Source organism: Scyliorhinus torazame, chromosome 2, assembly GCF_047496885.1.
Source record: "Scyliorhinus torazame isolate Kashiwa2021f chromosome 2, sScyTor2.1, whole genome shotgun sequence".
Lineage (NCBI taxonomy): Eukaryota > Metazoa > Chordata > Chondrichthyes > Carcharhiniformes > Scyliorhinidae > Scyliorhinus > Scyliorhinus torazame.
This window is the reverse complement of record NC_092708.1, coordinates 406,124,130-406,139,977: the sequence shown is the minus strand read 5'-3', so window position 1 is coordinate 406,139,977 and position 15,848 is coordinate 406,124,130. Positions and strand designations below refer to the sequence as shown.

General features: G+C 52.2%; 1 protein-coding gene across 1 annotated transcript in view; it reads left to right on the top strand.

Annotated features, from left to right (window-relative positions):
* ift43 (intraflagellar transport 43 homolog (Chlamydomonas)) overlaps positions 1-15,454 on the top strand; it is a 34,623-nt gene extending 19,169 nt beyond the window's left edge. The window contains exons 2-5 of the mRNA XM_072494641.1: positions 2,149-2,221; positions 5,553-5,628; positions 9,116-9,178; positions 15,202-15,454. Of these exons, the coding sequence (XP_072350742.1) occupies positions 2,199-2,221; positions 5,553-5,628; positions 9,116-9,178; positions 15,202-15,324 (285 nt within the window). The 5' untranslated portion in view covers positions 2,149-2,198 and the 3' untranslated portion in view covers positions 15,325-15,454. The remainder of the gene's footprint in view (positions 1-2,148; positions 2,222-5,552; positions 5,629-9,115; positions 9,179-15,201) is intronic.
* The last annotated feature ends 394 nt before the right edge of the window (positions 15,455-15,848 follow it).

Sequence of the window (15,848 nt, the reverse complement as noted above, 5' to 3'; positions counted from 1 at the left end):
CAGTGCGGCACTACCTCAGGACCGACCCTCTGACAGTGCAGCACACGCTCAGTACTGACCCTCTGACAGTGTGGCACTCCCTTCGTTCTGACCCTCCGACAGTGCAGCACTCCCTCAGTACTGACCCTCTGACAGTGCGGCACTCCCACAGTACTGACCCTCTGACAGTGCAGTGCACCCATAGTACTGACCCTCTGACAGTGCGGCACTCTTTCAGTACTGATCCTCTGACAGTGCGGCACTCCCTCAGTACTGTCCCTCTGACAGTGCAGCACTCCATCAGTACTGACCCTCTGACAGTGCGGCACTCCCTCAGTACTGACCTTCTGACAGTGCGGCACTCAGTCAGTACTGACCCTCTGACAGTGCAGCACTCCCTCAGTCCTGACCCTCTGACAGTGCAGCACTCCCTCAGTACTGACCCTCTGACTGTGCAGCACTCCCTCAGTACTGACTCTCTGACAGTGCAGCACTCCCTCAGTACTGATCCTCTGACAGTGTGGCACTCCCTCAGTACTGACCCTCTGACAGTGCAGCACGCCCTCAGTACTGACCCTCTGACAGTGCAGCACTCCCTCAGTACTGACCCTCTGACAGTGCAGCACTCCCTCAGTACTGACCCTCTGACAGTGCAGCACTCACTCAGTACGGACCCTCTGACAGTGCAGCACTCCCTCAGTACTGACCCTCTGACTGTGCAGCACGCCCTCAGTACTGACCCTCTGACAGTGCAGCCCTCCCTCAGTACTGTCCCTCTGACAGTACGGCACTCCCTCAGTACTGACCCTCCGACAGTGCAGCACTCCCTCAGTACTGACCCTCTGACAGTGCAGCACTCCCTCAGTACTGACCCTCTGACAGTGCAGCATTCCCTCAGTACTGACCCTCTGACAGTGCAGCACTCCCTCAGTACTGACCCTCTGACAGTGCGGCACTCCCTCAGTACTGACCCTCTGACAGTGCGGCACTCCCTCAGTACTGACCCTCTGACAGTGCAGCACTCCCTCAGTACTGACCCTCTGACAGTGCGGCACTCCCTCAGTACTGACCCTCTGACAGTGCAGCACTCCCTCAGTACTGACCCTCTGACAGTGCAGCACTCCCTCATTACTGACCCTCTGACAGTGTGGCACTCCCTCAGTACTGACCCTCTGACAGTGCTGCACTCCCTCAGTACTGACCCTCTGACAGTGCGGCACTCCCTCAGTACTGACCCTCTGACAGTGCAGCACTCCCTCAGTACTGACCCTCTGACAGTGCAGCACTCCCTCAGTACTGACCCTCTGACAGTGCGGCACTCTCTCAGTACTGACCCTCTGACAGTGCAGCACTCCCTCAGTACTGACCCTCTGACAGTGCAGCCCTCCCTCAGTACTGTCCCTCTGACAGTACGGCACTCCCTCAGTACTGACCCTCCGACAGTGCAGCACTCCCTCAGTACTGACCCTCTGACAGTGCAGCACTCCCTCAGTACTGACCCTTTAACAGTGCGGCACTCCCTCAGTACTGACCCTCTGACAGTGCGGCACACCCTCAGTACTGACCCTCTGACAGCGCAGCACTCCCTCAGTACTGACCCTCTGACAGTGCGGCGCTCCCTCAGTACTGACCCTCTGACAGTGCAGCACTCCCTCAGTACTGACCCTCTGACAGTGCGGCACTCCCTCAGTACTGATCCTCTGACAGTGCAGCACTCCCTCAGTACTGACCCTCTGACAGTGCGGCACTCCCTCAGTACTGACCCTCTGACAGTGCAGAACTCCCTCAGTGCTGCCCCTCTGACAGTGCGGCACTCTCTCAGTGCTGACCCTCTGACAGTGCGGCACTACCTCAGGACCGACCCTCTGACAGTGCAGCACACCCTCAGTACTGACCCTCTGACAGTGTGGCAGTCCCTCAGTACTGACCCTCTGACAGTGCGGCACTCCCTCAGTACTGACCCTCTGACTGTGCAGCACGCCCTCAGTCAACTGTGTGTGTCTCACTCGCAGTGCTGGGCGCTGTCATGAACGCCCCTCCTTCTCAACCTTGCATGGTGACCCTCAGGATAAGTCTCCACCAGTCAGCTCTCCGGGACCGTGGCGACTTTACCGAACCTGTTCTGTCTCGTGGAGCTTTTACTGATTGTGAATTTCCACCCTGCTCCAGATATTCCCATTATCCCAGACCTCGAGGAAGTACAGGAGGACGATCTTGCCATGCAGGTCGCAGTTCCCCCCAGGTAAGCACTGGTTCAAAGGTCAGGGTTGGGTCAGGGTGTGGGTGGGTGCAGGGTGAGGATGGGGTCAGGGGTCAGTGTGGGTGGGGGTTGGTGCAGGGTGGGGATGGGGTCAGGTGTGGGTGGGGATGGGGTCAGGGGTCAGTGGGTGGGGGTTGGTGCAGCGTGGGGATGGGGTCAGTGTGGGTGGGGATGGGGGTCAGGGGTCACTGGATGGTGGTTGGTGCAGGGTGGGGATGGGTTCAGGGGTCAGTGTGGATGGGGGTTGGTGCAGGGTGGGGATGGGGGTCAGGGGTCACTGTGGATGGGGGTTGGTGCAGGGTGGGGATGGGGTCAGTGGTCAGTGTGGATGGGGGTTGGTGCAGGGTGGGGATGGGGTCAGGGGTCACTGTGGATGGGGGTTGGTGCAGGGTGGGGATGGGGTCAGGGGTCACTGTGGATGGGGGTTGGTGCAGGGTGGGGATGTGGTCAGGGGTCAGTGTGGGTGGGGGTTGGTGCAGGGTGGGGATGGGGTCAGATGTCAGTGTGGGTGGGGATGGGGTCAGGGGTCACTGTGGATGGGGGTTGGTGCAGGGTGGGGATGTGGTCAGGGGTCAGGGGTCAGTGGGTGGGGGTTGGTGCAGGGTGGGGATGGGGTCAGTGTGGGTGGGGATGGGGGTCAGGGGTCACTGTGGATGGGGGTTGGTGCAGGGTGGGGATGGGGTCAGGGGTCACTGTGGATGGGGGTTGGTGCAGGGTGGGGATGGGGTCAGGGGTCACTGTGGATGGGGGTTGGTGCAGGGTGGGGATGGGGTCAGTGTGGGTGGGGTTGGTGCAGGGTGAGGATGGGGTCGGGGGTCAGGGGTCAGTGTGGATGGGGGTTGGTGCAGGGTGGGGATGGGGTCAGGGGTCAGTGTGGGTGGGGATGTGGTCAGGGGTCAGTGTGGGTGGGGTTGGTGCAGGGTGAGGATGGGGTCAGGGGTCAGTGTGGGTGGGGTTTTTGCAGGGTGGGGAGGGGGTTGGACTCCAGAATGGGTATAAGGGGATATAAACTTTGGGACTGCCTGGCATTGGCGTGTTGGGTTACAAATTCACCAAAGATTGTCCTCGATTCTCCTTGACACTGCTGTGAGCAAGCTCAGAAAGAAGCACTGTGTACAGAGGGAGTGTCCTGGTGCATCAGTCACAAAACGTTAGTTTGTGGTAACAGTGAGTGATATTGGGATGGGAAATGCAATGTTTGCGTTTATTGCAAAGTGAATGGAATAAGATTGTTTTGCTACAGTTCGAAAGAGCATTGGTGCAACCACACCTGGAGCACTGTACAAGCTTGGCTCTTTCGTTAAGAAAGTATATAATTGCATCGTAAACATTTCCAAGAAGGTTCTCTCGACTGATCCTGGGATGCACAGGGATTAGCTTCTGAGCAAAGGTTGGACCGATTGGGTGGGTGTCCATTGGAGTTTACAGAACAAGAGGCGATCTTGTTGAAAGCTGTGATATCCCGAGGGGACAGGACAGGGTGGATGCTGAAAGGATGTTTTCCCTGTGGGAGAGACTAGAACCAGGGGCACAGGTTAAAAATATGGGCTCTTCCTTTTTCCCCCCTCAGAGAGTCAGGAGTCTGTGCAATTCTCTTGGCCAGAGTGGTACCGGCAGGATCAATGAATATATTGAAGGCAGAGTTATACAGATCCTTGCTTGGCAAAGGGAGTCAGAGGGTATCGGGGTCGGCAGAAATGTGGAGATGAGGCAGTCAGGCCAGCCACGATCTCCTCGCATGGCGGAGCAGGCTCGAATCTCCTCGCATGGCGGAGCAGGCTCGAATCTCCTCGCATGGCGGAGCAGGCTCGAATCTCCTCGCATGGCGGAGCAGGCTCGAATCTCCTCGCATGGCGGAGCAGGCTCGAATCTCCTCGCATGGCGGAGCAGCCACGATCTCCTCGCATGGCGGAGCAGGCTCGAATCTCCTCGCATGGCGGAGCAGGCTCGAATCTCCTCGCATGGCGGAGCAGGCTCGAATCTCCTCGCATGGCGGAGCAGGCTCGAATCTCCTCGCATGGCGGAGCAGGCTCGAATCTCCTCGCATGGCGGAGCAGGCTCGAATCTCCTCGCATGGCGGAGCAGGCTCGAATCTCCTCGCATGGCGGAGCAGGCTCGAATCTCCTCGCATGGCGGAGCAGGCTCGAATCTCCTCGCATGGCGGAGCAGCCACGATCTCCTCGCATGGCGGAGCAGGCTCGAATCTCCTCGCATGGCGGAGCAGCCACGATCTCCTCGCATGGCGGAGCAGGCTCGAATCTCCTCGCATGGCGGAGCAGGCTCGAATCTCCTCGCATGGCGGAGCAGGCTCGAATCTCCTCGCATGGCGGAGCAGCCACGATCTCCTCGCATGGCGGAGCAGGCTCGAATCTCCTCGCATGGCGGAGCAGCCACGATCTCCTCGCATGGCGGAGCAGGCTCGAATCTCCTCGCATGGCGGAGCAGGCTCGAATCTCCTCGCATGGCGGAGCAGGCTCGAATCTCCTCGCATGGCGGAGCAGGCTCGAATCTCCTCGCATGGCGGAGCAGGCTCGAACCTCCTCGCATGGCGGAGCAGCCACGATCTCCTCGCATGGCGGAGCAGGCTCGAATCTCCTCGCATGGCGGAGCAGGCTCGAATCTCCTCGCATGGCGGAGCAGGCTCGAAGGGCCAATCATCCTCCTCCGGGTCCTCATTTGTGAGTCAGTAAGAAATTTGTTTTTTTTATTCTTTCATTTGGTAGTTATAAAAACATTGGAGCTGGGAACAAATGGTTGAAATATCCAATCAAGTAACATAGTTTATAAACTTTCTGATTGGCTGGGTAAGAGGAACATTGAAACAGTGGACATGTTGCAATGACCAATGGAGGGGAGTGTGGGACTGGGTGGGGTAGGTGGAGGTGATGTGGGGAAAGCTCCAGCTATTGGCAATCTTCACCAAGGCAGGTCAGGGGTTGGAGTCAGCCCTGGGATTCATTAGGTAGATTGTGATGGTTTGAGATTGGAATGTGGAGTTGGCATGTGAGGCTGGGGTGGTATTGGAGTGAGGGAGGTGAAGTGGGTTGGAGCGGGAATTCGGGAATAGACTGTGCAGGGATTGATAAGGGATCTTGGCAGCGTTTGTGTTCTGATGAATGTTATTTGAAAATTAGCTAGAAACCTCCAACAATCAGTTCATCCAAACAACCCCCCCAGCCCATGTTGAAAACTGCAACAACATCAGACTGCAGGAGCAATCCCTCACACAGCTCACAAGGTCATGAGAAATTGGAGCAACTGAAAAAAAACTCTGCACAGGGAATGAGCTTAAATCCCTTCTCCTCCTTCACAGTATTCAGGTCAACCGAGTGATGACGTATCGAGACCTGGACAATGACTTAATGAAGTACGGAGCTTTCCAGACCCTGGTGAGTGTCAGGGCCACTGTGATACAGAGGGGAGTGTAGCTCAGGCCAAGGTTATTCCAACTTTCTCCTTTCTCCAGACTGCCCTCTCATCTTGTACCCTCTATGTACTTGAGCTCACCCAAAACCCTGCTGCCTGTATCCTAACCTCTGCCTGTTCACCCATCATCCTTTACAAAAACCAGTACCAGGATGTGAGTGTCACTAGCCAAGGCCCAGCATTTATTGCCCATTCCTCATTGCCCTTGCGAAGGAGGTGGTGAGCTGCCTTCTTGAACCGCTGTCGTCCCTGAGGTGTAGGTGAACCCACAGTGCCGTTAGGGAGGGAGTTCCAGGATTTTGACCCAGAGACAGTGAAGGAGCAACGCTATAGTTCCAAGTCAGGAATGTCTGTGGCTCAGAGGGGAACCTCCAGGTGGTAGGGTTCACGTGAGGTCTGCTGCCCTTGTCCATCTCAGTGGTTCACTGATCTACATTGGCTCCCAATCCAGCCATACTCAATGTTATCTTACCTGTTATGTACAGTGTATCATTTTTAAGTTGAATATATTATATATTTGTGTGTTAAGAAAGAGCAAATGGTTTCAGTTTCATTTAGGTTGTTTGTGAGTCTTGGTGCCTGGGAGTCTGGGTATATATATATTTTTATACATTTTAATGAGGTTTTACAACCCCTGAAGGTAAAGAGATGGATTAAATGTTTGTGGGGAGGACAAAAAGTAGAAAAAACTTTACTGTTGCCTAACCACTGATCCAGTGACACACAGACAGAACAGAGACAGAAGAGAGAGTTCAGTGTGTGTCAGAGAGTGAAGACGGAGATTTTCAGCTCTCTGAGAATATAACATTATCAGGCTATTGGGACAGCCGATGACTGAATAGTCAGTTACAGAACTCAGTAAAGTGATCAGTTTCATAGAGGTGCTATTGGTAAACTGAGTTTAGAGTGCGGTTTTTGGCGGTCTCGGCAGGGATAGGAGTTGGGTGAAAAGCATTGAGTGAATGCTCAGGAATTCACCGGGAGAAAACCATTTGCAAACATGCCAGTCCCGTGTGTCTCAAACAATTGGTAACTGTTAGAAAAGCAAAGCACTGCAGATTCTGGGAATCTGAAATCAAAACAGAAAACGCTGGATAAACACTACAGGTTTGGCAGCTACTGTGGAGAGAAAGAGAGTCACCATTTCAAATCCATTGACGGAACTGTATGTATGTATGAAGTGGTAACCCTTCACTGGTTTATGTGTCTAAAGATATTGTTGGCGTAAGTGAATTTCAAGCGTCTTTTGTCTGTAGTGAGATTTTCCAACCTTTTTATCTGTTGTAATGTTTTCCATTTTTCCTGTTTAATGGATATTTTATTCTTTGTGTTAGACGTTCATCAGCAGATTCCTGTGAATTTGTTCAGTAGCTCTTCTCGCTTTCTAAAAAAAAACAGTTCTGATGTATCAAGCCAGGTTTCACTTTGGGATTTGACTTGCCCAGTATTAACATCAACTGGGATCGTAACATGTCCCTGTTTCCAAACCCCTCCATGGTCTAACCCCTCCCTGTCTCTATAGAACATAGAACATAGAACAATACAGCGCAGTACAGGCCCTTCGGCCCACGATGTTGCACCGAAACAAAAGCCATCTAACCTACACTATACCATTATCATCCATATGTTTATCCAATAAACTTTTAAATGCCCTCAATGTTGGCGAGTTCACTACTGTAGCAGGTAGGGCATTCCACGGCCTCACTACTCTTTGCGTAAAGAACCTACCCCTGACCTCTGTCCTATATCTATTACCCCTCAGTTTAAGGCTATGTCCCCTTGTGCTAGCCATTTCCATCCGCGGGAGAAGGCTCTCACTGTCCACCCTATCTATCCCTCTGATCATTTTGTATGCCTCTATTAAGTCTCCTCTTAACCTTCTTCTCTCTAACGAAAACAACCTCAAGTCCATCAGCCTTTCCTCATAAGATTTTCCCTCCATACCAGGCAACATCCTGGTAAATCTCCTCTGCACCCGTTCCAAAGCCTCCACGTCCTTCCTATAATGCGGTGACCAGAACTGTACGCAATACTCCAAATGCGGCCGTACCAGAGTTCTGTCCAGCTGCAACATGACCTCCTGACTCCGGAACTCAATCCCTCTACCGATAAAGGCCAACACTCCATAGGCCTTCTTCACCACCCTATCAACCTGGGTGGCAACTTTCAGGGATCTATGTACATGGACACCTAGATCCCTCTGCTCATCCACACTTTCAAGAACTTTTCCATTAGCCAAATATTCCACATTCCTGTTATTCCTTCCAAAGTGAATCACCTCACACTTCTCTACATTAAACTCCATTTGCCACCTCTCAGCACAGCTCTGCAGCTTATCTATATCCCTCTGTAACCTGCTACATCCTTCCACACTATCGACAACACCACCGACTTTAGTATCGTCTGCAAATTTACTCACCCACCCTTCTGCGCCTTCCTCTAGGTCATTGATAAAAATGACAAACAGCAACGGCCCCAGAACAGATCCTTGTGGTACTCCACTTGTGACTGTACTCCATTCTGAACATTTCCCATCAACCACCACCCTCTGTCTTCTTTCAGCTAGCCAATTTCTGATCCACATCTCTAAATCACCCTCAATCCCCAGCCTCCGTATTTTTTGCAGTAGCCTACCGTGGGGAACCTTATCAAACGCTTTGCTGAAATCCATATACACCACATCAACTGCTCTACCCTCGTCTACCTGTTCAGTCACCTTCTCAAAGAACTCAATAAGGTTTGTGAGGCATGACCTACCCTTCACAAAGCCATGCTGACTATCCCTGATCATATTATTCCTATCTAGATGATTATAAATCTTGTCTCTTATAATCCCCTCCAAGACTTTACCCACTACAGACGTGAGGCTCACCGGTCTATAGTTGCCGGGGTTGTCTCTGCTCCCCTTTTTGAACAAAGGGACCACATTTGCTATCCTCCAGTCCTCTGGCACTATTCCTGTATCCAATGATGACATAAAAATCAAAGCCAAAGGTCCAGCAATCTCTTCCCTGGCCTCCCATAGAATCCTAGGATAAATCCCATCAGGTCCCGGGGACCTATAATCTCCTCCAGCTTGATGTCCCTCCAAGGTCTCTGTACTCTAATCCCAGCCTCTTGAGCACCATCAGTTTATTTGATGTATTATTGCTGACTGTGCCTCGAGCTGCCTGGGCTCGAAGCACTGGAATTCGCTACTTAAATATTGCCTCCTATCGACTTCTCCTGATGCTCCTTAAATCTCACCTCTTTGACCAAGCATTTGGTCAGATAATATTTACTCACGTCGCTCAGTGACAAATTGTTTTGACAATGCCGCTGTGAAACATTGTGGGACATTTGACGATGCTAATGCGCTATTTAAATGGAAGTAGTTGTTCTAATGCACTGTTCCAACGCTACTTTGCTGTTTGTACGCAACTTACCTGGTGGTATGTGTGTTTTTAACAGGACGGAGATATTGATCTGAAACTGCTGACTCGCGTGTTATCAGCGGAGCAGGAGGTCAGAGAGGTGAGATTGAGCAGACATGAAGTGTCAAAAACCCAAACTGGACTATGAGCAGAGAAGGGGTGTAAGGTGAGGAATGGACAGGAGCATCACCTTCACACTGACCAAGAGAGATGCACAGGAGTTCAACCATACCCACCATTCCTGTCAGTTCAGAGAGAGGGCAGCACGTCAAACACATGGGCAAGGAGCAGGAGGAGGCCATTCACCTCCACACGGCTCCGCCATTGAAATAACATCATGGCTGACCTGACACTGACCTCACATCTGCAACAATCTGGCCACCTCTGCCTTAAAATTAGGTAAAGACTTTGCTTCCACCAACTTTTCAAGAAGAGAGTTCCAAAGATTCACAGCCCTCTGAGAGAAAGCATTTCTCCACACCCACCCTGTCAATACCCCTCACCATCTTAAATGTTCCAATCATGTCTCCTCTCAATCTTCTAAACTGCAGCAGATACAAGCTGAGCCTATCGAGCCTTTCCTCAGAAAACAACCTGCGCAATCCAGGTATTCATCTGGAAAATTACTAATGGACTGAGAGCAATTGGGCAATAATCCCTGGATTCCTTTGCAGAAAGCGTACTGTCCTCACTGGGATACGGATTACAGTCTCAATTTGTTCTCTGTATCTAACACCGTGCTGTACCTGTCCTGGGAGTGTTTGATGGGGACAGTGTAGAGGGAGCTTTACTCTGTATCTAACCCCATGCTGTACCTGTCCTGGGAGTGTTTGATGGGGACAGTGTAGAGGGAGCTTTACTCTGTATCTAACCCCATGCTGTACCTGTCCTGGGAGTGTTTGATGGGGACAGTGCAGAGGGAGCTTTACTCTGTATCTAACCCCATGCTGTACCTGTCCTGGGAGTGTTTGATGGGGACAGTGCAGAGGGAGCTTTACTCTGTATCTAACCCCGTGCTGTACCTGTCCTGGGAGTGTTTGATGGGGACAGTGTAGAGGGAGCTTTACTCTGTATCTAACTCCGTGCTGTACCTGTCCTGGGAGTGTTTGATGGGGACCGTGTAGAGGGAGCTTTACTCTGTATCTAACCCCGTGCTGGACCTGTCCTGGGAGTGTTTGATGGGGATAGTGTAGAGGGAGCTTTACTCTGTATCTAACCCCGTGCTGTACCTGTCCTGGGAGTGTTTGATGGGGATAGTGTAGAGGGAGCTTTACTCTGTATCTAACCCCGTGCTGTACCTGTCCTGGGAGTGTTTGATGGGACAGTGTAGAGGGAGCTTTACTCTGTATCTAACCCCGTGCTGTACCTGTCCTGGGAGTGTTTGATGGGGACAGTGCAGAGGGAGCTTTACTCTGTATCTAACCCCGTGCTGTACCTGTCCTGGGAGTGTTTGATGGGACAGTGCAGAGGGAGCTTTACTCTGTATCTAACCCCGTGCTGTACCTGTCCTGGGAGTGTTTGATGGGACAGTGTAGAGGGAGCTTTACTCTGTATCTAACCCCGTGCTGTACCTGTCCTGGGATTGTTTGATGGGGACAGTGTAGAGGGAGCTTTACTCTGTATCTAACTCCGTGCTGTACCTGTCCTGGGAGTGTTTGATGGGGACCGTGTAGAGGGAGCTTTACTCTGTATCTAACCCCGTGCTGGACCTGTCCTGGGAGTGTTTGATGGGGATAGTGTAGAGGGAGCTTTACTCTGTATCTAACCCCGTGCTGTACCTGTCCTGGGAGTGTTTGATGGGGATAGTGTAGAGGGAGCTTTACTCTGTATCTAACCCCGTGCTGTACCTGTCCTGGGAGTGTTTGATGGGGACAGTGTAGAGGGAGCTTTACTCTGTATCTAACCCCGTGCTGTACGTGTCCTGGGAGTGTTTGATGGAGACAGTGTAGTGGGAGCTTTACTCTGTATCTAACCCCGTGCTGTACCTGTCCTGGGAGTGTTTGATGGGACAGTGTAGAGGGAGCTTTACTCTGTATCTAACCCCGTGCTGTACCTGTCCTGGGAGTGTTTGATGGGGACAGTGTAGAGGGAGCTTTACTCTGGATCTAACCCCGTGCTGTACCTTTCCTGGGAGTGTTTGATGGGGACAGTGCAGAGGGAGCTTTACTCTGTATCTAACCCCGTGCTGTACCTGTCCTGGGAGTGTTTGATGGGGACAGTGTAGAGGGAGCTTTACTCTGTATCTAACCCCGTGCTGTACGTGTCCTGGGAGTGTTTGATGGAGACAGTGTAGTGGGAGCTTTACTCTGTATCTAACCCCGTGCTGTACCTGTCCTGGGAGCTATTGATGGGGACAGTGTAGAGGGAGCTTTACTCTGTATCTAACCCCGTGCTGTACCTGTCCTGGGAGTGTTTGATGGGGACAGTGTGGAGGGAGCTTTACTCTGTATCTAACCCCGTGCTGTACCTGTCCTGGGAGTGTTTGATGGGACAGTGTAGAGGGAGCTTTACTCTGTATCTAACCCCGTGCTGTACCTGTCCTGGGAGTGTTTGATGGGACAGTGTAGAGGGAGCTTTACTCTGTATCTAACCCCGTGCTGTACCTGTCCTGGGAGTGTTTGATGGGGACAGTGTAGAGGGAGCTTTACTCTGTATCTAACCCCGTGCTGTACCTGTCCGGGGAGTGTTTGATGGGGACAGTGTAGAGGGAGCTTTACTCTGTATCTAACCCCGTGCTGTACCTGTCCTGGGAGCTATTGATGGGGACAGTGTAGAGGGAGCTTTACTCTGTATCTAACCCCGTGCTGTACCTGTCCTGGGAGTGTTTGATGGGGACAGTGTGGAGGGAGCTTTACTCTGTATCTAACCCCGTGCTGTACCTGTCCTGGGAGTGTTTGATGGGACAGTGTAGAGGGAGCTTTACTCTGTATCTAACCCCGTGCTGTACCTGTCCTGGGAGTGTTTGATGGGACAGTGTAGAGGGAGCTTTACTCTGTATCTAACCCCGTGCTGTACCTGTCCTGGGAGTGTTTGATGGGACAGTGTAGAGGGAGCTTTACTCTGTATCTAACCCCGTGCTGTACCTGTCCTGGGAGTGTTTGATGGGACAGTGTAGAGGGAGCTTTACTCTGTATCTAACCCCGTGCTGTACCTGTCCTGGGAGTGTTTGATGGGGACAGTGTAGAGGGAGCTTTACTCTGTATCTAACCCCATGCTGTACCTGTCCTGGGAGTGTTTGATGGGGACAGTGTAGAGGGAGCTTTACTCTGTATCTAACCCCATGCTGTACCTGTCCTGGGAGTGTTTGATGGGGACAGTGCAGAGGGAGCTTTACTCTGTATCTAACCCCATGCTGTACCTGTCCTGGGAGTGTTTGATGGGGACAGTGCAGAGGGAGCTTTACTCTGTATCTAACCCCGTGCTGTACCTGTCCTGGGAGTGTTTGATGGGGACAGTGTAGAGGGAGCTTTACTCTGTATCTAACTCCGTGCTGTACCTGTCCTGGGAGTGTTTGATGGGGACCGTGTAGAGGGAGCTTTACTCTGTATCTAACCCCGTGCTGGACCTGTCCTGGGAGTGTTTGATGGGGATAGTGTAGAGGGAGCTTTACTCTGTATCTAACCCCGTGCTGTACCTGTCCTGGGAGTGTTTGATGGGGATAGTGTAGAGGGAGCTTTACTCTGTATCTAACCCCGTGCTGTACCTGTCCTGGGAGTGTTTGATGGGACAGTGTAGAGGGAGCTTTACTCTGTATCTAACCCCGTGCTGTACCTGTCCTGGGAGTGTTTGATGGGGACAGTGCAGAGGGAGCTTTACTCTGTATCTAACCCCGTGCTGTACCTGTCCTGGGAGTGTTTGATGGGACAGTGCAGAGGGAGCTTTACTCTGTATCTAACCCCGTGCTGTACCTGTCCTGGGAGTGTTTGATGGGACAGTGTAGAGGGAGCTTTACTCTGTATCTAACCCCGTGCTGTACCTGTCCTGGGAGTGTTTGATGGGGACAGTGTAGAGGGAGCTTTACTCTGTATCTAACTCCGTGCTGTACCTGTCCTGGGAGTGTTTGATGGGGACCGTGTAGAGGGAGCTTTACTCTGTATCTAACCCCGTGCTGGACCTGTCCTGGGAGTGTTTGATGGGGATAGTGTAGAGGGAGCTTTACTCTGTATCTAACCCCGTGCTGTACCTGTCCTGGGAGTGTTTGATGGGGATAGTGTAGAGGGAGCTTTACTCTGTATCTAACCCCGTGCTGTACCTGTCCTGGGAGTGTTTGATGGGGACAGTGTAGAGGGAGCTTTACTCTGTATCTAACACCGTGCTGTACGTGTCCTGGGAGTGTTTGATGGAGACAGTGTAGTGGGAGCTTTACTCTGTATCTAACCCCGTGCTGTACCTGTCCTGGGAGTGTTTGATGGGACAGTGTAGAGGGAGCTTTACTCTGTATCTAACCCCGTGCTGTACCTGTCCTGGGAGTGTTTGATGGGGACAGTGTAGAGGGAGCTTTACTCTGGATCTAACCCCGTGCTGTACCTTTCCTGGGAGTGTTTGATGGGGACAGTGCAGAGGGAGCTTTACTCTGTATCTAACCCCGTGCTGTACCTGTCCTGGGAGTGTTTGATGGGGACAGTGTAGAGGGAGCTTTACTCTGTATCTAACCCCGTGCTGTACGTGTCCTGGGAGTGTTTGATGGAGACAGTGTAGTGGGAGCTTTACTCTGTATCTAACCCCGTGCTGTACCTGTCCTGGGAGCTATTGATGGGGACAGTGTAGAGGGAGCTTTACTCTGTATCTAACCCCGTGCTGTACCTGTCCTGGGAGTGTTTGATGGGGACAGTGTGGAGGGAGCTTTACTCTGTATCTAACCCCGTGCTGTACCTGTCCTGGGAGTGTTTGATGGGACAGTGTAGAGGGAGCTTTACTCTGTATCTAACCCCGTGCTGTACCTGTCCTGGGAGTGTTTGATGGGACAGTGTAGAGGGAGCTTTACTCTGTATCTAACCCCGTGCTGTACCTGTCCTGGGAGTGTTTGATGGGGACAGTGTAGAGGGAGCTTTACTCTGTATCTAACCCCGTGCTGTACCTGTCCTGGGAGTGTTTGATGGGGACAGTGTTGAGGGAGCTTTACTCTGTATCTAACCCGTGCTGTACCTGTCCTGGGAGTGTTTGATGGGGACAGTGTAGAGGGAGCTTTACTCTGTATCTAACCCGTGCTGTACCTGTCCTGGGAGTGTTTGATGGGGACAGTGTAGAGGGAGCTTTACTCTGTATCTAACCCTGTGCTGTCCCTGTCCTGGGGGTGTTTGATGGGGACAGTGTAGAGGGAGCTTTACTCTGTATCTAACCCCGTGCTGTACCTGTCCTGGGAGTGTTTGATGGGGACAGTGTAGAGGGAGCTTTACTCTGTATCTAACTCTGTGCTGTACCTGTCCGGGGAGGGGAGTGTTTGATGGGGATAGTGTCGTTGGAGCCCTGTCCAACTCTGAAGCAGCAAACGTCTCGTCTCCGCTCATCAGCTGGGAAAGCTTCGCAGAGACGTACCCGGTTGGCCCTGAGCCCTCGTCTCCCTCCAGCAGACCCCCCAGCCTCCGGTTCATGCGCCTGGCCCTGTTTTGCAAGTTGTGTAGTTTTGCCTCGAGGCCTTTGTTTCTGTTGCCGACAAGCATTGTTTTGTTTCCAGCAGCATGAGTTCCACGTGCTGGCGCGAGGCCTCCTCGACGCCTTTCACCTTCCCAGCTGCTCCCTAATCTCGCTGTAAATGACACCCTCGTGTCCGGGTCCTACCTCTCGTCCATCTCCCCACCGAACTTCTCCAGTTCTTTTGCCATCACCCCCGCCACCATACCCAGGGTGATGGTCGCGGCCGCTTCCCAACTTTGCCGAATCTTTGGTTGGGCCCGGCGTTTTTTATTTCCCTCCTCCGCCTCTCTTCGACATCGGCCTCGACATCCCCCGATTCAACCTGACTCACTCTGCCGCTCCGCCGGGTTAGAGCCTGACATACGGGGACCTGCTCGGGAAGCACCTCCGGTGTGACTGGCTGTCACAGGCCACCCGCCGCCCAGGAAGCAGGCACTCGGGGTATTCCTGCAATATCTCTGTTCACTCTGTTGTTTTGCCTTTGAGCAGGAGGATGAATGCTGGAGTTGGGATCATCTGTTCACTGAGGTGTCCTCCGAGCTGCTGACTGAATCTGAGCATTGTGTTGGGCAGGAGGAGGAGGAAGGCAAGTTCCTGTCTGCACCAGCCTAACTGGAAGAGGAATCGCTGCACTTCATCAACGACTGTTTCTGTTTCTTCAATGAGCTGATATTTTCTCTGAATATTAATGTTAAAGTGCCAGAGCTTTGTAAAATAAAAAGTGTTTTTATATCTGTTCCAATTCCCTGTTTTTTAAAATTGTATTACTTGGGTGGCGATGAGTAATGGAGATGGCTGTGTGTACATGGAGCTGGTACACTCACCACGTAATGAGCAATGGAGATTGCTGTGTGTACATGGAGCTGGTGCACTCACCAAGTAATGAGCAATGGAGATGGCTGTGTGTACATGGAGCTGGTACACTCACCACGTAATGAGTAATGGAGATGGCTGTGTGTACATGGAGCTGGTACACTCACCAAGTAATGAGCAATGGAGATGGCTGTGTGTACATGGAGCTGTTACACTCACCAAGTAATGAGCAATGGAGATGACTGTGTGTACATGGAGCTGTTACACTCACCACGTAATGAGCAATGGAGATGGCTGTGTGTACATGGAGCTGGTACACTCAC